This window comes from Hyla sarda, chromosome 4 (assembly GCF_029499605.1).
Source record: "Hyla sarda isolate aHylSar1 chromosome 4, aHylSar1.hap1, whole genome shotgun sequence".
NCBI classification, from domain to species: domain Eukaryota; kingdom Metazoa; phylum Chordata; class Amphibia; order Anura; family Hylidae; genus Hyla; species Hyla sarda.
In genome coordinates, this window is record NC_079192.1 from 99,100,348 (window position 1) to 99,125,104 (window position 24,757).

Sequence of the window (24,757 nt, forward strand, 5' to 3'; positions counted from 1 at the left end):
TACCACAGTGGTCTCTTCCTTTTTCTGCTTTTACTGACAAATCTAATGCAATTTTCTGTTGCCTTAAATAATGCATCTTTAAAGTAGTTCCATTTCTCCTGGAGTCCATGTAATTTGTTCCAGTCTGATAGGAACTCATTTATGACTAATCAAATTTTTGAAATTTTTTTCTAAAATCTAAACATTTTGTTTTTGTGTGGTGTGACTCGTTCACTGTTTTTATATTAAACCACACTGACTGGTGATCACTAGATCCCAAGCTTTTGCCTACAATAACATCATATACCAAATCCCCATTTGTGAATACCAAATCCAAAATGGCCTCCCTCTGAGTTGGCTCCTCAAACACTTGTTGTAGAGATAATCCCAGTAGGGAATTTAGAACGAATGGAAAAACCAGCGCTCGGAGGCAGTATATAACATAATAACAATCAAACCAAAATATAGTAGATTGTCACTGAGATGGACTTACTTCACTAGGGGAGATGTGTAGGTACAGTAACCTTTCACATCATCCCCTTCCAGGAGAGTATGACAAAAAGGCCCGGAGGTCCGTGGATAGATAGGGTAGGTTTTATTGCGACGTGTTTCGGAGGGCTTACAGGATCGCCTCCTAGGGAATTTAGAAAATTTCTCCTCCTGACAGAACTAGCTATTTTGGTTTTCCAGGTGATATCCGGAAGATTGAAGTCTTCCATAATGATAACTTCTTCTTTCATTGTCATTTTAGCTATTTCCTCAACTAGTAGATTATCTAATTCTTTAACTTGGCCAGGTGGTCTATTTATCACACCTACACGAGTTACTGTCTGATTACCAAACTGTAACGTCACCCAAACTGACTCTATGTTTGTCTCACTAACTTGTATTAGGTTAGATTTTATGCTATCTTTCACATACAGGGCCACCCCTCCTCTTTTCTTGACAGGTTAGTGCAGGGGACACTGGTGACAGATTTCCTTTAAACAGTTTAAAAATCTTGTCCACTGGGCACCTCCCTTCTGTGCAATCTGCTGTCCACTGCCTGTTGTCAGGGGATTTCTGTCTTTAGTAACAGAGAGAATCACGACAAAGCAGTGATTGAGAACAGCATTCCCCAAGTGCCCTGTGGGAATGGGGCAGTAGTGCGGTTGTTCACTGTAATGGAATTGATGGAATTTGCAGAGCATGATCTCCATCAGTCACACAGCAGTTCAGATCAGTTACCCAAGCGCACAGCCACTTCACTCCCATAGGACAGGTCCTGGCAGTCAGACCCCTGCAATCCCACATTTATCACAAATCCTGTGGATAGGTGGTAAATAATATTAGTAGACAAATGAGTTAAAATTTATATGAACAGAAAACAAGTTATTCTGAATCTTTTGTCAATTTTGTATCAATCTACTGTCCAATAATATACCTGCAGATTGTCCAGCCTGTTCAACGTGGCCTGTCCCTTAGGATATTGCTAGAGCATTAGAGGTAAGTTTCTAATAGAAATGAGTCAATATGTGAAAATTCAGCTAAAGTAGACTCATAACTCAAATATTTAGAGAACAGAGCATAGCATATATTTTGAACACATCCATGAAACATACTGTCTGGCTTTCCCATCTGTCATGTATTGCTGCCCCAATGGAATCACTCTCATTATTTATTGACAGATAAAAGCCGTGGTCCTGAACTGAAAAAGATCTGTCAGTGAACTGGCTTGCTTAGGATTACTTAGGCGCATGTTTCCCTTAACCCTTGGAGCTGCAGCGGTGCCCTACATGTAAAAATGTACTCATCTGCTGCACAAGGCCCTTGACTTGGCTTACGCTAGGGATCGGAAATTCATTTCTATGCATCCAAAGCCTCAGAGAAAAGACTTAAAAAAAAAAAAGCCATTATCTCTCTTGTCATTTTCTATAAATTAAATTGTGGTTTTCAAGCATCCTCAAGATTACAGGGTGTCACAAGGCATGCATTAAAATGTTAGTGTGAGGAAACTGGGAATGCACAAACACTGAATGCCAGCAGGGCCACCCTGACAAGCCATGTATGTCTGGCTTAATAGAAGAGGATTTTTATGTTCACGTTCCAGACATTGACATCTAATTTTATTTATTACTACAAGAAAAAATTCATGAAAGATATTGTGTGTTTATATTTACTATTACTTTCTACCGTATTTTTCGCCATATAAGACGCTCCGGTATATAAGACGCACCCAATTTTAATGGAGGAAAATCTAGAAAAAAAAGATTCTGAACCAAATACAATGTAATGTATAGGACAGTGATCTTCAACCTGCGGACCTCCAGATGCTGCAAAACTACAACTCCCGGCATGCCCGGACAGCCGTTGGCTGTCCGGGCATGCCAGGAGTTGTAGTTTTGCAGCATCTGGAGGTCCGCAGGTTGAAGACCACTGGTATAGGAGGTAATACTCACGTGTCCCCGCTGCTCCGGACCAGTCACCGCTGCCCTGGATGTCGCCCTCCATCACTGTCGCTGCGTCCCCGGGGTGTCCCAGCCGCTCTGGAATGTCTCTGCTGCCCGGTATGGTATCCTCGCTCTCCGTTGCCACCATCACGTCGCTACGCACGCCGCTCCTATTGGATGACGGGATGGCGTGCGCGACGAAGTGATGACGACGAAGGAGAGCGCCAACCATGCAGGGGATCCCGGCACGGAGCAGTCATTCGCCGATCGGACACCGAGGAGGCAGGTAAGGTCCCTCCCAGTGTCCTGTAAGCTGTTCAGGATGCCGCGATTTCACTGCGGCGGACCAGAACAGCCCGACTGAGCAGCAGGGTTAGTTTCACTTTCGCTTCAGACGCGGCGGTCAGCTTTGATCGCCGCATCTGAAGGGTTAATACAGGGCATCACCGTGATCGGTGATGTCCTGTATTAGCCGCGAGTCACAGCCGTTGATGGCCGCAGGGACCGCCGCGATATGACAGGATTTTAATGTGTATTTGCCCTATAAGACGGACCAACTTTTCCCTCCCAGTTTTGGGGAAGAAAAAGTGCGTCTTATACGGCGAAAAATACGGTAATACTCACTGCATATATAGACCTCATAAAGCAGTGTGTGGAGAGTGGTTCTCCATGGGAAACATCAAACTCAACACAATGTCAGGATCTCAGTAATAAAATGAAATTCTAATATTTTATTTGTAATAAGATTAGCAGATATAAGTCTGGTGTCACACACAGCATTTTATGGGAAAACCCTGCAGCTTTTGTGGAAGTTCTTTTTTAAACAAAGCCAAGAGTCAATTCAAAATAAATGGGCAACGTAAAAGTAGGATCTGGACTTCCCGTTTTGCTGAATCCACTCCTGGCGTTGGCTCAACCATGGCTGCAGGGGAGTGAAGGAATTAACTGCATTTTTTTCTTTTATCGGGCAGCATGGACATATTTATAAAGAAAGACTTTTTGCCAGATAGTAAACCCTGTTATTTCAATTTAGAGAAAATATGGTAAGATCAAGCTTTCTTTATGTAACAGTAATACATTTATCTCACCTTTCTTGTGCTTCATCTGCTTGCCAATTTCCCAGAGGATACGAGTGTAACAAACAATCATGACACCCAATGGTGTGATAAAAAGGGTGCAAAATGTGAACATGTTGTACACTGTTTCTTGCCAGCGGTGGGCAAAGCTCCCATGTGTGGCACACTGTGTAAAGTTGGCTCCGGGAACAGTTTTCAGTCGGAAGAGGAACAGCTAAAGAGATAACATTTAGCAATGGAGAATAAGAAATCTGTAATGCGAGTTAGCAATAAAAAGCAACAAATCATTTGGCAAACTAACAAAACTGTATCTGAAATAATATGCATGTAACAGTAGGATTTTGCTAGAATCTTGGATGGCGGCATTCATAAAGTCTGTACAGGCAAACACAACTGAGTGAGCAGAGACAATAAAAAATGGAAGTTCTCAAACTTTACAATTCTTACGTGCTTAGGAAGGATCCATGCTTGTCTTGGGGCTAAATGGCTGTCCTGTAAGTCCACTATAACGCTGCTGCTTTCTTTTTGTGAATTTTCTATTTCTTGTTGGAGTTCCCTCTCTCCAACTACAAGTCCCCAGGATCCCTTTTTTGTAATTGTGAGGTCACTTTTCTTCCTCTCACACACCAGTCACCCACCCTGTGCAGCACTGCTGTTCATGAAACTACAATTTCCTGCAGCCCTGTGGAGAATGATCTCCTTTCCACCCAGCGATCACTCCACCCACTGAAGCACAGATAGGCTCCCTTACAACAACTGACTAGTGATGTAATGTCTTTAGCCACACTGCAACCTGGGAAAACCTGAGACAACACTCATTTTGTATGCTGTTAAAAAAAATTGGGCCAAATGTCACATGAGAATTGCGAGACCAGCCATCAAGCACAGGCGCAGACACTATATTATGAACTACACTAACATTACAGCCTCTGTAGCATAATCAAATAAAAACAATTCCTGGAATACTCCTTTTATAACGGCTCGCATTTCCACATTTTATATTGGGTCCTGTTGGACCCGCGGGATACCAATCCCATTGCACTCCTCTAGTCACTCTAGTAGACTACATTTGATCGATGCCACATCATGCTGAAATATACTATTAATATTCTTTTTGATGTTATTCCGAAGTATATTAGTGGCAGATAGAGAAAATTTAATGTGAATGGGGACTAACTCACTAATAGGGTTTTTTCTAATCCAGACATTCACTTTGATGTGTGAATGCACAGTATGTAATGATGATTAATTTACACAATTTACAGTTCACTCTCTGGGAAAGCTCCAAAGCCTTTTCCTTTTATTACAGTTGCATGTTTTTTTTTTTTTTTGTACTCTTCCCTTGCAGTAATTAAATTACATTTTCTCCACTGATATTGTTATGCCTTGAGGCTTAAAACCATTAAGTACTTTGAATTATTAATATATATTAAAAAAAAAAGTTACAGTAGTTCAATCCACCAATTTTCATGTGTAGTTTAGGCTATATTTAACAGCAAAAACTTTGTCGGGAATAAAAGGTCAAGGTGCATTAATGCCACTTAGAGGAGAGCATTACTTGTCATCGATAAACATGAGTGACACTTTATGGAAAAATTCAACAAGCCAAAATCACAGTTTTAAATTACTAGGTAAATTATGTTTGAATAGTTAACATTTATCTGTTCACTTTCATTAAAAGATGTTCTGAAGTTAGTTCTTTTTAATATATTGCATACTGGTGATAACAGGTATTAAAGGGGTACTCCAGTGGAAATTTTTTTTTTTTTAAAGAGTACCTGACACCAAACTAAATTTTTTAGATATTTTTCCTTATGTAATTATAAGACACTTTGCTATTTACTTGCTGTTAAAATTCTCAACCTTTATTAATGTGATTGAAAAAACAGCCACTAGGTGGCTCTGTTCTGTTCCCTGCACAAGTTAAACAGTTGGTTTGGACTCCACCCAGACTTGCAGAAGTCCAAACTCAGGAAGTGGGTGCGGGGCATGGTGAGGCCCAGCTGACGCAAGCTTCAGTGACGAAGCACCTGCTGGAGAACACCCACTTTCTTCTGCCAGGAGCTCACACAATGTGAGCAAGGGGAAAGGTAGGTTACACAGCTTTTTAAAGCTCAGAATTTTTTTTAAGGGCAGGAGGGGTGCTAGGAGTAATTAGGAAATATCTTTAGTTAGTTTAGAAAATATAGTTTGATGACAGGTACACTTTGAATCAACTGGTGCCAAAAAGTTAAAGATCTTAATCCTTCCAGTACTTATCAGCTGCTGTATGCTCCACAGGAAGTTCTTTTCTTTTCTGTCTGACCACAGTGCTCTCTGCTGACACCTCTGTCCAGAGTAGGAGCAAATCCCCATAGAAACCTTTCCTGCTTTGGACAGTTCCTCAATTGGACAGAGGTGTCAGCAGAGAGCACTGTGGTGTGACAGAAAATAAATGCAAAAAGTAAAGAACTTCCTGTGGATCATACAGCAGCTGATAAGTACTGGAAGGATTAAGATTATTAAATAGAAGTAATTTACAAATCTGTTTAACATTCTGGCACCAGTTGATTAAAAAAAAATAGTTTTCCACTTTAAAGGACATATGACACGCTAAAAAATGTATTCCCTGCTCTCCCAAGGAGCGGTGCGTCACGACCCCCGCTTAAAGTTGCAGCCGACACGTCTTCTCCATATATCGCTATGGGAGAGCCATTCCGCTATCTCCAGGTCTCTCATAGAGATATGTGGAGGGAGTGTGTCGGATGCTGTTTCGTGTCATGGTTGACAAACTGCATTCATGCAGAGAGCAAGGGCACTGGAGGGGAGATCATTGGTTGTCCCAGAGGTTGAGCCCCCAGCGATCTGACACTTATCCCCTTTCCTGCGGATAGGAGATCATTTTTTTAAGTTTTTAACGTTTTTTTACAACAGTGGTATCTATGACAATGTGTGTCAAACTAGAGAAGGCGGTGATTTAAACTTTTATTAGGAAAAGGGCTTATTCATATTTTATTAACTGTTTTTTTTTCACACTTTTTGTCATAATTTTTATAGTCACCATAGGGGACTTCAGATTGCACAGGATTGATCAGTGTTATCAACACTCCATTGCTACATGGCTTTCTGCAAAATGCGCCGATGGTATGGCAGGGAACAAGGTAAGAGACTTCTCTCAGGCCTAACAGCTGGTTGGGACCCCTCAATTTCGCTCCGACGGTCAAGATCAACCCTGAGTAGCCAAGATGTGTTTTCCGGTACTTTTAGATGCCCCTATCAACTTTGATCGCAGTGTCTAAAGGGTTCATGCTGGACATTGGCTCAATCAGTGAAACAGCCTGAAGGAACCCGGCATGAAGTGCGCTCAGCTCCTGAGTGCGCTTCATAAAACAGGAGCGGGTGCCCTGATCCTTAAACTGTTTTTGTGGTGGCCCAGTACGGTAGGTGTTACACCGTACCCTTGCTACCCTGTCTGGCAGCTTCCCTTCAGTGTCCTTGGGCCCCCTGTGCTTGATTCCCCCCTGTATATATGTTTTGCTATGTATTATAATATATAATGTGTTGTTGCTTTAACGCCTTAAGGACCAGGGGTTTTTCCATTTTTGCACTTTCGTTTTTCCTCCTTACCTTTAAAAAATCATAACCCTTTCAATTCTACTTTGTAATGATGTCAGTCATTTTACTCAAAAATCTACGGCAAAACGGAAAAATAAATCATTGTGAGACAAAATTGAAAACAAAATGCCATTTTGTAACTTTTGGGGGCTTTTGTTTCTACGCAGAAATTTTTTTTGCTAAAAATGACACACTCTTTATTCTGTAGGTCCATACAATTAAAATGATACCCTACTTATATAGGTTTGATTTTGTCGTACTTCTGAAAAAAATCATAACTACATGCAGGAAAATTTATACGTTTAAAATTGTCATCTTCTGACTCCTATAACTTTTTTATTTTTCCACATATGGGGCAGTATGAGGGCTAATTTTTTGCACCGTGATCTGACGTTTTTAGCGGTACCCTTTTTGTATTGATCAGACCCGTTGATCGCTTTTTATTCATTTTTTCCTGATATAAAAAGTGACCAAAAATACACTATTTTGGACTTAGGAATTTTTTTGCGTGCACGCCATTGTCTGTGTGGTTTAATTAATGATATATTTTTATAATTCAGACATTTCCGCACGCGGCGATACCACATATGCTTATTTTTATTTACACTGTTTGTTTTTTAAATGGGAAAGGGGGGGTGATTCAAACTTTTATTAGGGGAGGCGTTAAATGATCTTTTTTCACTTTTTTTTCCACTTTTTTTTGCAATGTTATAGCTCCCATAGGGACCTATAACACTGCACACACTGATCTTTTACATTGATCACTGGTTTCTCATAGGAAACCAGTGATCAATGATTCTGCTGCTTGACTGCTCATGCCTGGATCTCAGGCACCGAGCAGTCATTCGGTGATCGGACACCAGGAGGAAAGGTAGGAGACGTTCGTCATGTCCCACAGCTGTTTGGGATGCCGCGGCGATCCCGAACAGCCCCCTGAGCTAACCGGCAGTGATTTACTTTCACTTTAGACGCTTTTGCACTCATCACACCCCGTTATCACATTTCCATGTATGGCAGAGTAAGCTTGGTGGCTACAGTTCACACTTGGTGGTACAAAAAAATATCTTTTGGAATAGATTCGTCTCAATTTGCACCCTGGTTAGCTATGTCAATGTGTGTCAACATTTTCTGTGGAAACCTTAGTAAATATGTTGGGTTTTTGTGAAAATGTCGGGACAATGCCCCCTTTATGTGACCAAGCCCCATTTTCCCGACAGCCACGCCCCTTTTTCGTGTTTTCTCAGTAAAGTGGAGAGTTGGTCATTTTTTTTTTTTCATTTCTGTTGCAATGAGGCAGAATTCTGGAGCACTACCCGACAAAACATGCCAATATTTCAGTACATTTCAATGTAAGATTTTATATAAATAAATATACAGTGCCTTGCATAAATATTCACCCCCTTGGGCTATTTTATTTTTTTTACATTTTGTCATGCTATGCCCACTGATTCAAATATATTTTATTGGGATTTTATGTAATGGAGCAACACACAATAGTCCATCATTGGTCTCAAAAAAATTTCAAAATCTAAATCTGAAAAGTATTGCTTTACTGTGATACCCCTATCAAAGATCTAGTTCAACCAATTGCCTTAACAAGTCACATAAGCAAGTCACACAATCAGTAACTAGGGTCCACCTGTCTGCATTTTAATCTCAGTACAAATATTACTGTTCTTTAAAGGCCTCAGAGTTTGTTAGAGAGCATGACTGAACAAATAACAGCATGAATATCAAGAAGTTCACCAAACAGATGAGGGATAGTTTGGCTTAAGTTAGAAAAAATATCACAAGCTTCAAACATTACACAGTGTACCATAAAATCCATAATCAGAAAATGGAAAAAATATGGCACCACTGTAAACCAACCAAGACATGGTCGTCCACCAAAACTGACAAAGCGAGCAAGGACAAAATTAATCAGAGAAGCTACCAAGAGGCCCATGGTAACGCTGGGGGAGCTGCAAAGATCAACAGCTGAGGTGGGAGAATCTGTCCACAGGACAACTATTAGTCATATACTCCACAAATCTGAGGCATCTGGAAAAGAGGCAAGAAGAAAGCCATTGCTGAACATGAGCCACAAGAAATACTGTTTGGAGTTTGCTGCAAGTCATGTGGAAGTGACAGCAAATGTGTGGAAGAAGGTGCTCTGGCAGGCTGAAAGCTAATTTTAATTTTTTGGCCTCACTGCAAAATGCTATGTGTTGCGGAAACTCAACTCTGCCTATCACCCTGAGTGCATAATCCCCACAGTGAAATATGGTGGTGGTAATATCATGCTGGGGGATGCTTCTCTTCAGAAGGTACATGGAAACTGGTCAGAATTGATGGAAAGGTGGATGGAGCCAAATACTAGGCAATCCTTGAAGAAAATCTGATACAGTCTGCAAAAGACTTGAGACTAAGATGGCGGTTCATATTTCAGCAGGACAATGGGGGAGATTTAAACCTGTCCAGAGGAAAAGTTGCTGAGTTGCCCATAGCAACCAATCAGATCGCTTCTTTCATTTTTCAAAAGGCCTGTGAAAAATTAAAGAAGCGATCTGAATGGTTACTATGGGCAACACAGCAACTCTTCCTCTACACAGATTTTGATAAATCTCTCCCCCCCCCCCCCCCCCAATGACCCTAAACATACAGCCAATGCTACAATGGAATGGTTAAGATCAAAATCTGTTAGTGTCCTAAGATGGCCCAGTCAAAGCCCAGATCTGAATCCAACTGAGAATCTATGGCAAGACTTAAAAATTGCTGTTCACAGATGGTGAAGCTGGTAGAGACATACCCCAAAATACTGGCATCTGTAATGGCAGTGAAAGGTGGTTCTACCAAGTATTGATTCAAATGGTGAATACTTATGCATCCAACAGATGGCAACTTTTTCGTTCTCATTATGTGTATCTTGTTTTATTTTATATTATGCACTTTGTGTTGATCAAATGGTAAAAGTCTATATAGGCCAATTTGAATTCAAGTTTGTAACAGTAGCAAAATGGGCAAAAAGTTCAATGAGGGGAATACTTAGCAGTTATGAACCTTTCCTTTATTACTTGTAGTTCTTTCACATTCTGTACACTGAAACTGAACATGTAGTAGTAGAACACATTACCTCAATCTTCATTTAAGCATAAACACTTATGTCATATACCAACAAAAACCGTAACTAAACAAAATATTGGTCATCTGTACCTGAGGTGAAGCCAGAAGGAGGCTGCCTATCCAGGATGTCCACAGCATGATCCGGTTGCGTTGCCCAGCACTTGTAAAGCTGAGTGGGTACAGAATAGCCCAGTGGCGGTCGAGGCTGATCACTACTAGCACTAATGCAGCAGAATACATAGCAAATAACTTCCCAAAGTTTAGAATCTTGCAGGAAAGTTCATCTGCGTACCATTGCACCATCACATTCCACACAGCATCCAAAGGCATGACCAAGAAGGTAACCAGCAGGTCCGCCACAGAGAGGCTAAGAATAAGGATCCGAAGATGAGACTTGCATCGTTTCCCACTGATGCTGCATAGTACAGCCACATTACTGCAAGATGCTATGAGGAAAAAGCAACACGTAATCCCCACACGTACTTTGGCAGCTTCTGTAAATGTAGGCTCTCTCCATGGAAAGCCCGATGCTGAGACATTGGCATCACGTAGAACCAGATGGCTTTGATTCAGGATAGTTGGCAGCATAGCCATGGTCTAAAACATATATGTACAGAAACCTAGCATAGTAAAGAATACACAATGTTAATATCAAAGTTCAGATTCTTAATATATCCTGTTAGGGTTGAGATTCTGGTAAGAATTATACAAGTTGTAGAGTAAATTCTTCAGGTCGACAGAAGATCTTTGCGATGCACTAGATGTCATATTGCCTATATGACAGCAAATCCATCAACCTGGATCTATACCCAACACAGGTTCTCACAAGAATACTGGCAATGATCCTTATTCCTTATCATCTAGAAAATATGTGCCTGTGTTTGCACAAAAAGTAAGGGTAAGGCTCAGCCAACTCAAGGCTTTTCCACAGGGTATTTTAGGCAGTTTCAGATACAGATTTGCTCCCAGATACAGCAACAGATTCTGTGGATTTCTACCACAGAATTGCACCAAATATTTTACAAATGGTTTAGTTAGTCCCCAGTAATGTATATTTCATGCCAGTCTTTTTTGTACTATCCTGGGAAAACTGTATTTCTAGTCAGACACTAGTCTTAACTCTTTAATGACCAGTAAAGATATTTTCTTCTTGCATTTTCCTTTTTTCCTCCTCACCTTCTAAGAGTTATAACTCTTTTATTTTTCCATCTACAGAGACATGTGAGGTCTTATTTTTGGAAAAACCAACTGTACTAACGTCACCCTTTATTTTCCTGTAAAATATAGTACAAAACAACAAAAAAATATTTGTGGTTTATTAAAAAAAAAGCAATTGTTAACATTATGGGGGATTTCCTTTCTACACAGTGCGCTTAACAAGAAAAATGTTCTCTTAAAGGGGTTATCCATTATAAGGTGATTTTAGTACGTACCTGCCAGACAGTAATGGACATGCTTAGGAAGGATTGGTGCTTGTCTTGGGGCTAAATGGCTATGTTGTGAGATTAACATAATACTGTGGCTAGCTTTTTGTGAACTGGTATTTCCTGTTTGACTTTTCTTTTTTTGACTACAAATCCCACATTTCCATTTTCCTCCCTCCCACACATCAGCCACCCCACCCATTGAAACATAAATGAGCTGCATCCATTCAAAAGATATGTGGTTTTCAATCAGGGTGCCTACAGCTGTTGCATCAGTTGCAGATTGATGTCTATCCCACCAAGCGATCCCTCCACCCATTGAAGCAGACAGGCTCCCTGTCATCAGCTGTCTAGTGAGTCATGTCTCGGCCGCATTGCAACCTGGCAAAAATCTGAGACAACAGTCATTTTGTATGCTGCTAAAAATAAATATTGGGGTGGAAATCAAAGAAGAAATGTGAGAAAACCGTCACACAAAGGTACAGACACTATATTATGGACTACACTAACTTTACAGCCCCTGCAGCATAGTCAAATAAAAAAAATCCTGGAATACCCCTTTATTTCTCTAGGTCAATGGAATTACAATGATACTCAATTTATATAAGTTTTCTTTTATTTTACTACTTTAAATTTTTTTTCCCTTTTTTCAGGAAAATAAGTATGCCTAAAAAAGCACTGTCAGAATCAAAAGCTTTTTATATATTGTACATCTTCGCAAAACATTAACCTTTCTAATATATTTCATACATTTTTTTATCTCTATAAAAATAGACCTCTAGGGGGTCCCCATACCATCCAGATCACCTGTCTGGCTGCAGCATCATCTTTGTCCAAGCTGAAGCACGGGCAGGGACAAAGTCAGGTTAGTGTGGCCAGGACCAGCACCCCTCTGTGTTCACTCCTGTCCTGTCTATCAGATTCCTGTCTGAAAACAGAGAGGAGGGGATTACAGAGCAGCCTGCAGTGATTGGATGAAGAAACCCAGTACAGCAGACTTATGAGTGAATGCATGGTAAGGGCGGTCTCAGTGCTTATTTTCACATGCCTCTTCATGAGCAGTGGATGTCAGAATGAGTGAGCAGCAGAAGAGAGGGATTTGTGAGCCAAATACAGAAGCTAGACACATAAAAAAGGCATATAAAGCATCTGTGTGACCTACTGAGTAAGGCTGGGTTCACACCATGTTTTGTAACTACGGTTCCCGTATATGGCTGGGAGGAGGGGGGAGGGGCTTAATTGTGGCGCCCGCACTCAGCCGTATTCGGGAACCGTATTTAATGCATGTCTATGAGCCGACCTGAGTGAACCGCAGCCTCCGGTCGGCTTTGTTTTCGGTCGTATGCGGTTTCCCGCCCGTCGGCAGAAACGCGGTCGACCACGTTTTTGCCTGCGGTCGGGAAACCACATACGGCCGAAAACGAAGCCGACCGGAGGCTGCGGTTCACTCCGGTCGGCTCATAGACATGCATTAAATACGGTTCCCGAATACGGCTGAGTGCGGGCGCCACAATTAAGCCCCTCCCCCCTCCTCCCAGCCGTATACGCGAACCGTGGTTACAAAACGTGGTGTTAACCCAGCCTAACATTTCTAAGCATTTATTTCTGTTATATGACTGGTATGCTTTAAAATTGTTCTACTCTGACCTCTAGAATCTAACATTTTTCCATATACAGAGTTGTATGAAAGTAAATTTTTTGTGCCCTTTAGTCTTTATTTGAACTAGGGATGAGTGAATCTAATATGACACATCTGAATTTCAGGAAAATTTTTATTTGCAACGAAGGCGAATATCACCTGAATGGCAGATCCACATGTGAGGACATGGGGCAAGGAATCCTGGGAAGGCGGGAACAAGGTGTCGGCGGATAACCCTGAATCACATATGATGTCACAGCTCTATATAATCGGCCATCTTGCGGACAGTCGCATCAGCGTTCTATTACAGAGAGAGGGACAGACAGCAGTGTGTGTTACACAGAGAAGCATTTTTACAACAGCGATTCACCTCCCAGTCACATCAGCGTTCTATTGCAGAGAGAGAGGGACAGAGAGCAGTGTGTTGCATAGAAACTTTTTTTTTATAGCAGTGATTCACCTCAAGCCCAAATCCAGCCTTGAAGCATTGATAGCGAAGGGAGTGAGATTGAGAGAGAGAGTGTAATTTTGGGTGTAGTACACAGCGACTGTGTGCTGCAGCACTGGTGTGTACAACAATTGAAAAGCTAATAGTAGCCAGCCAGTTAGGGTGAGCAGAGCACTAAAAGGGTATTGTCCTGTATTGAGTGTAACCTGTGCGTACCTCTAAGTGGTGTACCATTTTATTCCTGTTAAAGGGCCTAGATGCTGTAAAAGGCCAGGCAAAAGTGCACACCTACTGATGTTGTTGACAAATACTGTTTTACGTGTACTGGAGCGCATGGTCCTACCCTCATAAGTGCATACCACATACTTACATCAAAGTGGTGTACCATGTTGTTCCTGTTGAAGTCTTAAGGGCCTAGATACTCTGAAAGGCCAGCCAAAAGTACACACCTGCTGGTGTTATAGACAAATACTGTTTTAAGCATACTGGAGCGCATTGTTCTCCCCTCATAAGTGCATACCACATACGCACATCTAAGTGGTGTACCATTTTATTCCTGTGAAAGTCTTAAGGGCCTAGATACTCTGAAAGGCCAGGCAAAAGTACATACCTGCTGGTAATGTAGACAAATACTGTTTTTAGCATACTGGAGCGCATTGTCCTCCCCTCATAAGTGCATACCACATACGTACATCTAAGTGGTGTACCATGTTGTTCCTGTTAAAGTCTTAAGGGCCTATAAACTGTGAAAGGCCAGCCAAAAGTACACACCTGCTGGTGTTGTAGACAAATACTGTTTTAAGCATACTGTAGCGCATTGTTCTCTCCTCATAAGTGCATACCACATACGTACATCTAAGTGGTGTACCATTTTGTTCCTGTTAAAGTCTTAAGGGCCTACATACTGTGAAAGGCCAGCCAAAAGTACACACCTGCTGGTGTTGTAGACAAATACTGTTTTAAGCATAGTGGAGCGTATTGTACTCTCGTCATATACGCACTCAGTATATCAGGCAGAGAAGTCCCAGAACGTGCACAGAGGAGTGGCAGAGGCCTAAATTAATCAGGCAAATGTTGCAGCAGACTAGGGGCGAGTGGCAGCAGGCGTCTCAGCTAGAGTCCTGAGCTCCCCGTATCAGCTAGCGGTTGTGTCTCGACCAGCAACCCATCTGCCATCATCGATTGGTTAACACAGCCAACCACTTCATCACAAGTGACATCTGACATCCCCAGTCAACAGTTGGTGGGTTCCTCAGACACAACCCTCAGTTGGCATGGCCCGGGAGCAGTCTCTGTCCTCCCATTGCCTCTGTCCTATGCTGTTCCCTCCCCCACAGAAGTATTGTATGCTATGGATTCAGCTCCACTATTTAGTGAGGACAATATACCAGAGGACAGTCAGCTGCTACAGCCCAGCCAAGAAGTGGAGGAAACATTCGCCGCTTCCTCCGCTAGGTGGGCAAGTAGTGATGAGGAGAGTGGCGTTGGAGGTGGTGTTGCGAGCATTCAGGCTCCTGAAGCAGACACTGTTCTGAGGAGGACATCAGTGACGTGCAGACACAACTCGATGATGGTGAAGCTGAACCCACTTGAGAGCCGGGTGCAGAAGGGGCTTCATCTTCATCATCAGGAGAAGAGGGTTGCAGGTTGCCTGTGAATCAGCAGCTGAGCCAGCAAGGTGGTATCATGGTTGGCAGTCAGCATGGTGGCAGAAGTGTAAAGTCTGGAGCCATACGTGTCAGGCAGCCATACTTTGCGGCAGCCTACCTTCCCGGGAGATAGTGGAAGAGGGGTTCCTGGAGTTGGCGGCAGTAGCAGTCAATCAGTGCAGACTTTTGGGGGAAAAGTTGGCTACTCGGCGGGGTGGCAGTTTTTCATCAAGCATCCGGAGGATATTAATCTGGCCACATGCAAGATGTGTCGGCAGAAGGTGAAGCGTGGCCAGGGTCCCAATGTTGGCACCACAGCCCTGCATCAACATATGCAACATCACCATAAAGCGGCCTGGGAGAACGTGGCTCTGATCTGGTGGTCCAGCCTGCTGCATCACCAAGTGGCACGCCGCTCCCTGTTTCAGCCAGCCAAGGCTCCCCTACCCTAGCCAAAGGGAGCTGTGTGTCATACCCATCATCTGTCGCTCCAGATGCTCCTGCTCCTCCTACTTTGAGTCAGTCATTCCGCCAGCAATCCATCGGCGAAGCCATGTCCAAGTGGCAACAGTATGCGCCCACTCATCCAGCGGCGCAGAAGCTTTATGTGCTCCTGTCCAAGTTGCTGGTGCTGCAGTCCCTCCCTTTTCAAGTGGTGGACTCTGCACCTTTCAGAGAACTGATGGCTTGTGCCGAGCCGAGGTGGTGTGTCTCAAGCCGTCATTTATTTGCGAAGAAGGCTGTACCAGCCCTGCACAATTTTGTGGAACAGAAGGTGGGCCAGTCCTCAAGTCTGTCGGTGTGTACCAAAGTGTGGTGTCCCAGTACAGGTACATTGTGTAAAGGTATTTAGGCCCTGTCAGATTGAGACCTCCAGTGTCCTGGGGGCTCTCCTGCAGGGACTCAACCATTTCTAATGTGTATTTACACTGTTATAACTTAGCAATCAGTTATTAGGTATCTGTAGCTTTAAGTATGTTACCTAGCAACCTCATGCCTAGTCAGGGTATGTGAGAGTGGAGGACTGAGGGCTAGACTAAACTTTTGTGTAAGGTATTATGTTATTACTTGTATGTAACTTTATTGTTAATCCCAAAGGAGAGACAGACAACCCTATGATCCACAGCTGCCTGGCCAATGGGCTTTAGTTTAGCCTTCCCTCATAAGGGGTGGCATTTCCTATGTAGTTCAGTTCTGGAGAGTTGAGGAGCAGAGTTCAGGAGGAGTTCTGGAGAGTTAAAGTGTGGAGAAAAGCTGAGTGAAATGGAGTGCAGGAGTTCAGGAGAGAAGTTGAGTTCAGAGTGAAGAATCATCAACTCATTTCAGTCAGAGTACAGAGTGGAGAAATATCAAGCCTTCACTTCAGCCTTGATCAGAGAATTGTTAAAGGACAATTCATTATCTTCCGGCGAAAAGCCACAAATCTAAGTACTAAGTCTAAGTCACTTCAGTAAGTGACTTTAATCTCAAGCCTAATATAGCGCAGAGCTAAAACTCCTAGTCTGGCCGTAAGAGCCAAGCATATACCGTATGCAATATCAAGTCCAGGCACTGCAAGCTGTGTGGTCCTCTAGAGACTGTCTTTTAACCCTTTGGGAGACTTTGGTTGAGCGCTGTGAAGATTGTACCACCTATCTTCAAGTTAGTAAAGCCTCCGTTAAACTGTAACCTAGTGTGGAGTCAATTCTTACCTTGCTAGCCTGTGGGGAGACGGAGTTCCCCGGACTTGTAGTACACCGGGAGATACCAAGACTACAGTGGCGTCACGTGACATTAAGGGTTAATACCATCCGACCCTGGGTTAATACCCCCAAGAACCAAGTAGCTAACCCCAGCGTAGCGGTGGCTGCGGACCTCACCCGTGGCCACCACAAAAGTGCACGGCAGCACTGACGTGTGGAGCTGTAACTACGGTCAGGGACAATGCATGTCCTTCAATGCCCACTGGGTGAATGTGGTTCCTGCACAGCCACAACAGCAATTTGGACAGGTCACGCCGCTTCCGCCCCCATGCTCTCAGGTCGTGGGTCCTGTTACAGTGTGCGACTCCTCCTCCTCATCCTCCACCGTGTCCTAAGCCTCCACTGCACGGACAAGTCTCAGTGCCCCTCTAGCATACCATGTGTGCAGGGCACGGCGGTGTCACGCTGTTCTTCACATGGTTTGCGTTGGCGAACAGAGTCACACAGGGGAGGAACTGCTAAAAGTATTTAATCAAGAAATCGAATCATGGCTTACTCCACGAAAACTGGAAATGGGAACCATGGTGACCGACAATGGGAAGAACATCTTGTCTGCGCTGGGACAAGGAAGCCTAAGACATGCACCCTGCATGGCACACGTGTTCAATCTGATTGTCAAGCGGTTCCTGAAGTGCTTCCCCATCTGCAAGACATCCTAACAATGGGTAGGAAACTTTGCATGCACTTCAGCCACTCGTACACCGCAAAGCACACCCTCCTTGAGCTGCAGCGCCAGAACGGTATCCCCCAACTTAGTCTGATTTGCGAAGTTTCCACACGTTGGAATTCCACCCTCCATATGTTGGACCGACTGTACGAACAAAGAAAGGCCATCACTGATTTCTTGATAATACAAGCGGATAGGGGAACTCCCCTGCGTAACTTCAATGTCATCCAGAGGCAGCTCATACGTGACACCTGCCGTTTGCTCAAGCCCTTTGAGGAAGCCACCTTATAAGTCAGTCGCCAGGATTGTGGGATGAAGTCATTCCACTGCTTCATTTACTACATCACATGTTGGAAACAATGGCTGGTCAGGGCACTGGAGACATGGCGCCTACATCTCATGGACACATGAGCCCTGTGGGGGCTGAACTGGAGGAGGAGGAGGAGGGGGGCATAGTGGAGCACAGTTTACGTTTCGCGAGATGGGCGGCTTTTCTAGCAATCTGACAGGAGAGGAGGAGCAGGAGCAGCCAGAGGAGCTAGAGGGTTATGAGGAAGGCGAGACGGAGGACCCAGACACACCGTGGCAGTATGCAGTGGAGATGGAGGCAGGTAGTCTCTGCAAGTCACTTGCACAAATGGCATGATGCATGCTCACTTGCTTGCGTAGTGACCATTGAATTTTCACCAGTGGCAGCGGGATGACTTCTGGCTCTCCACCTTATTCGACCCTCGCTACCGGCACAAAATAGGGGGCCTTTTTTACACCCACTGAGAGGGAGGACAAACTGACCTACTACAGAGACGTCCTACGTAGTCAGTTGGCTGATGCCTATCTGCGCCATCATCCATCCTCTTGTAGGTCTGACTCGGGGGGCCCTCATCGCTCACCTTCCCCTGCCATGGCTGCTGGGGAGGGGTGGGGTGGCAGGAGCAGTACCAGCTCCAACAGCAGCAGCCTGAGTCTACAGTCATGAGTAGCTTTCTTCACCCGCATAATGAAGCAGCTCATCAGCAGCAGGTAGACCTGGTGAAGGACCTGAACCAGCAGGTGGTGGCATACCTTGACATGACCCTGCCAACACACTTTGAAGATCTGCTGGACTTCGGGGCAGCCAAACTTGATTTTTGGCCACAACTAGCAGAGTTTGCCCTGCCCAGCCAGTAGTGCTATAGGGACAGAACGTTGATCCAGGGATTTATTCTGACTACCATATTTGGAGTCGGGAAGGAATTTTTACCTCTAGTATGAGGGTTTTTTGTCTTCCTCTGGATCAACTCAGTAGGGACTCATTAGGGTTATAGGTTGAACTTGATGGACTCTGGTCTTTTTTCAACCCTATGAACTATGTTACTATTCAGTAACTATGTTACTATTCAGCCACTATATGGTCTCCTCATGCTGCCGCTACCTCCACGTTGTGTCATTCAGCCACTATAAGGTCTCCTCATACTGATGCCACCTCCAGGCTGTGTCATTGTGCAGCTCTGCGACAGTGATTCTAATAACAACGCCTCTGATCTGCATGTCATGTCTGCATAACAATATTATTTCACTAACCCAGCATACACCCTGCGTGTTACAGCAAGGCAAAGTGTTCTACACCCCTGTTTAGGCAAATTCATTAGCATCATATTTTAATAGTTCTGATACCAAACATGTTTATTTTTTTTTTGTTGTCTACATCTTTTTAATTTTAAAAGGGGAAAAGGGGGGCTTTATATATTTTAATAAACTTTTTCTTTTTTTTAAACTTTTTAAGGCCTTCTAGGGGACTTTGCTTTGATTGCTTATACTGATCAGTGGGCTATGCCAGGAATACACATCTAGAAAATGATTTAAGTAAACTAGAAAAATGGTCAAAACTCTGGCAACTATACAGAAGCAGAAGAATATTTCTTTGCGGTGGCGTTGCTCATCTAAGATCGATTTCACGATGAGTCCAGAATTAAGAAGTATCAATTTTATTGACACAAACATATAGGACAAAGGACCGACAGGGTGCAAGACACGTTTCGGGAGTAACTTCTCCCTTTTTCAATTGCATAAATTGCAGACAGCCTTTTATGCAATTGAAAAAGGGAGAAGTTACTCCCAAAACGTGTCTTGCACCCTGTCGGTCCTTTGTCCTATATGTTTGTGTCAATAAAATTGATACCTCTTAATCCTGGACTCATTGTGAAATCAATCTTAGGCGAGCAACGCCACCGAAAAGAGATTTTCTTCTGCTTCTGTATACTCCATGGATTGCCGACCCCTCTGAGGAAACCAGCCCTGAATTTGCAGGCTGTAGCTTGTGCTCATACGTCTGTACCCCTACACGGAGGGGTTATATGCATGAACCCAATGTTCACGTAAGGTGAGCACAATACCACCCCAGGGACATTTGGGGTCTCCTTTCCACATGGAATTACATGAGGCACTGTCGTCTAATTTGTTTCCCTTCTTTCTCACTTTATAACTCTGGCAACAGACATTTAATGTGGATAAGTGCGAGGATGACGGCAGCTGTATAGATATCGCATATATTTTTGGAATCACATTGCAAACCTTACAAACTATTTTTAGGTGAAGCATTCTCTGGGGATCATTTGAGTAATTTACAAAGTACAGCATCAGTCCTGTGTGCTACCTGGTCTGCAGCATTTAACACACAAGGAAGGTAGTGAGTCATGAGACACTCAGGAGGCCTTTCTGTTACAATATCATCCTCAATATTTATGACATTCATATAATGCTGAGCAGTGCTGTTTTAAACTGATGCTGAGATAATGAAAAGGGGCCGGGAGCCATCTGTTTCTAGTATAATGTAAGATGTCTTACCATATCACTGAAGTTTCCTTTCCAAATGTGTAACCCGTATCCATATACTTATCGCCACCATGGTATCTTGTGGAGTTCCTGCAAAAAACACAAGTGGGTATAGTGGGTATAAAGGGACAGAGTTTTGGTGGTTGGGCACCCTATCACCCTATCATGGGTAGAACCTATAACACAGAGACATAACTTGTTGCTTCTGGGCTGGTGCAAAATCTGCAACAACAGGGCCCCCATGTGCCAATTATAATACTGGTCTCTCATGGGGAAGATGTGCTTTGAGGCCCCCTTAGTCACCTGTGCCCCGGTGTGACTGCTACTCTGCACCCCCTATAGCTACGCCCCTGCTATCTAGTGTTGCTCGCGAATATTCGCAATACGAATTTTATTCGTGAATATCGCATATTCACGAATTCGCGAATATTCGCGAATATAGCACTATATATTTGTAATTACGAATATTCGTTATTATTTTTTTTTCACAGTACACATCACAGTGATCATCCCTCTCTGCTTCCAACTTGTGTGGTGTAAAGAAGGCTGTAATACTACTGTGTGAGACTGGCGAGTGAATTTTCGCATATGCAAAAATTTGCATATGCGGAAATTTGCATATGTTAATTTTCGCATGTGCGAATTTTCGCTTATGGTAATTTTCATATGCTAATTTTCGAATATTCGTCCATATATTCGCGAAATATTGCGAATTCGAATATGGCCTATGCCGCTCAACACTACTGCTATCACACATTTAGGATATGTTTGTGGTATCCCGGTGTGGAACACACCTGACTTCATGACCTGTCTGGTGGATGTCACCTAGCATATCTGCTCCATGCACACTACCCAGGTTTAAATGTACAATTTATTGCACTGTAATATACTGTCAATGCACTTTTATACTTTATGTCATAAAGGGTTAACCTGTCTGTTCAGAAGGATGCTGAGGGGATCACATGCTTGCTTCAGCCAATCAGGGCTGCTGCCCTGCTCCCCTGGGTCTAGACTGAAAGGAGCTAGTTCAGTCAGTGTTTAGGAAGAGAGAAGAGCAGAGGTCACCTCTAGACCTCTGCTGTTGACCTGTTCCTCACCACAAGAGTGACAGAACTAATCTGTACTAGAGCGACAACACCCTTCACAGGATCCCGTCAACCAAGAGAGCCCACATAACCTATTAGCAAAGAAGAGGATGACAGGAGATTTGCCTCGGGCAACTTCAGTCCAGTCCAAATAGGTTCAGTCTGGCGGGAAGCCCTAATTCAGGATTCCTACGTGGAGAGCAGTGTTTGTCAGCTTCTAAGTCTCATACAAGCTACACAGTCAAATCCAGATCAGTCTAAAATATACCCCAGCAAGCTGCTAATCAGCAAGGAATACAAGTCCTAAAGTGCCCTGAAGCAACTGTGATCCCTGAAGCAAACTGCAGCAAACTGTGCACTGTTGGACTATTCCTGTATATTTTTCCAAGTTTCCAAGTTCTTTAGTAAAATGTTGTAGTTTCCATAACCCTGCATCTGTGGTCATTATTACCCCAGCGCTTGGCCCAGGAAGCTACTACCCTTAGAGAGTGAGGGTCAACACTATCCTGGCATCATGAACTTAATTCCAGTGACATCACCCCACCAGTATTACACCTACGCCATTACCCCAGTTAGCCACCACATGTTCACATGTACTTTACTAACAGTAGATTCATGCATGGAAATACACAAGTAATCTCATAGCATGTCATCAGTTTTCCTGTGTGAAATCCGTATTTCATGCAGTGTATAAGTGTGAATTTCGCTCATTAAAAGTTAATAACAACATGCTATAAGATTGCCTCTGGATTTTCATGCATGAAATCTGCAGCAAGTACGGTGTGTGTGTGAACATACCCTTATGGCAAATTAGCAAATACTATTATTTAAAATATTCTTAGTTTTGGTTCCCCTGTTCCTGTGCAGACCTATGTGCCTATTTCCTTCTACCATACAATTGGTAGGAGACTGATGAAAGAAAGAATAACTACAAGAACATGACTAAGGGTGTCTTTACACATGGTGTTTTCCAGAAAGACACTGTAAAAAAACCATTGTACATGCATGTTTTTTAATTCTCTGATAAACACTGGGGGAGATTATCAAAAATTGCTGTATTTGTACGTTGTGCTAAACGATTACGTATTCAATTTTTTCTCTCATATTTTCAATTGGCTCGTCTCCCTTTGAAAATACCTTTTTTTATGGCAAAAATTTTTTCCCGCCAAAATGTTTAATTCTTGCGCCCAAATTGCCGAGTTTTGCGACATTTTTTTAAACACAGTGGTCTCCAAATTGTGGACCTCCAGATGTTGCAAAACTACAACTACCAGCATGCCCAGACAGCCAACAGATGCCATGACATGCTAGGAGTTGTAGTTTTAAAACATCGGAAAAACCACAGTGTGTGCCCGCACCGCTGATCGCCGTCTGACCTGATCGCCACCTGCTGCTGCTGATCGCTCCCACCGCTGCTTGCTACTCCTGTACTGGTTCCCCCTGCCCTACTGGACTACCATGGGTGGGCAGAGTTGGTGAACTAACCTTTCAACCCCCCCCCCCCCTTCCAACTTCTGCTGTTGGTCGGTCACTTGCGACCAACCAATGGCAGGGGATTGGAGGAGGTGGCACCCCTGCCACCTCCCTCCTAACCTTCAGGGTGATAGGTGCTGTCTCAGATAGCACGGACCACCCTTATTTTCCAGGCAATCGGGTCACCAGAGACCAGATCAGCCTAGAATAATCGTGATTCACTGGTCAGAAATGAACGGTGAATGATGGCGATCCCCATTATTGGGGGGGTCTCAGGACCCCCCTAGGCATCCACGTTCCGATTTTCACCTTGGGAGAAGCAGTGATGGCTAATGTGGAGGGCGTACAAGTCCATCCTTAAGTACCGTCCCAAGGGTATACCTGTATGCCCTCCGTCCCCAACAGGTTAAAAAAAAAAAAAAAAAGAAGGACATTTAACATTATTCCAAAATGATTTAAAGTAAAAAAAAAAAAAAGAAACATAATTTTTTTTACACCATCTGAGATATGGTGTGAAGTTCACAAAAGCCATAAAACTGCATCACTGAGTGCAAAGGAAAAGATGCGTTTTTTTTGGGCGCAAAATTCTTTGAGAATCTCCCCACTGTGTCCAGATATTAGCTGGGAGTCAAAAGGGAAAAATAAAAAGCTATACCTTATCAGGCTATATTGGTACAGATAAAATCAGATATTATGAAATGAGAGGTATATAGATAGTTCCAGGCATCCATCTTGAATCAAATGAGTCAGTTCCCCTTAATTTGACCATGTCAGGGAAAGTTTGCGAAAAAAAGAGTGGAATGTGTGAGATAAACAAAAGGTGGATTAAAAGCCAAACATAAGAGACAATAGGCATATTAAGTGACTATTCTTAGTCTGGATACGTGTGGTTTTTATTGGTCTATTATATTCTATTTGTCTTTCTCAAGCCATGGCATAGAAAGATAAATATGTTTGATGTTTGTGCAGGTGATATAGTGGCCATAATATAGCCACATGAACTTTACATCTATAACCCAAGTAGAGTGAATAAATGATTAGCTGTGATGTCATGTGACTAGACCCTGATCTACATACTCACACCCACCCAGTCATCATTGGATGACATGATATTTGTTTGGGTGGATGTTTAAGAAAAGAAATAGGCTAAAAGCATTTGTGAGTGAGACATAGGGGATCCCCATCAAAAGGAGGCCCATCACAGGATCCCATCACAGAAGTTCTAGAAGCTACCTGAAGGGGCGGAGCCATGAAGAGTCAGGGGGAGAGTATGTCCCATAGTCATCTCTGATGACCGGTTATGACTATCGGCGTTTCCATGGGCCCCAGGCAACCATCTTTCCTTCATCCAGAAGTGCAACTATGTATAGTATACTCTCGGTAAGATATACAGGTTTCTTATTTGATTAAGTTACCTCCTTTTTAATGTGGATGAACAGGCCCATCGTTACAGGACAGGCAAACCAAGCAATTGCTTGGGGCCCCGAGCTGGCCCGGGGCCCCGAACAGAGCCGGTGCTTGTCCTGCAAGGCCGTCCTCCTGCCCCTATCCCGCTTTCGGCAGCTCACCCTGTTGGCCGGCCGGGCCAGCAGTGCGAGAGCCTGGAGCGGTACATGAGGCAGAGACTAAAGTCCCTCCT

The 24,757-nt window shown here is 43.4% G+C and overlaps 1 protein-coding gene across 3 annotated transcripts in view; it reads right to left on the bottom strand.

Annotated features, from left to right (window-relative positions):
* Positions 1 to 24,757, bottom strand: part of LOC130368294 (gonadotropin-releasing hormone II receptor-like) — a 66,228-nt gene that overhangs the window by 10,531 nt on the left and 30,940 nt on the right. The window contains exons 3-7 of one of the 3 annotated variants that reach the window (XM_056571735.1): positions 20,573 to 20,650; positions 13,403 to 13,544; positions 12,400 to 12,532; positions 10,271 to 10,800; positions 3,497 to 3,698 (exon numbers count right to left, since the gene is read on the bottom strand). In XM_056571735.1, coding sequence (XP_056427710.1) covers positions 3,497 to 3,698; positions 10,271 to 10,774 — 706 coding nt within the window. In that variant the 5' untranslated portion in view covers positions 10,775 to 10,800; positions 12,400 to 12,532; positions 13,403 to 13,544; positions 20,573 to 20,650. Of the gene's footprint in view, positions 1 to 3,496; positions 3,699 to 10,270; positions 10,801 to 11,356; positions 11,376 to 12,399; positions 12,533 to 13,402; positions 13,545 to 20,572; positions 20,651 to 24,757 lie in introns of those variants that run through there. The other 2 variants (XM_056571736.1, XM_056571737.1) reach the window with 2 other exon arrangements.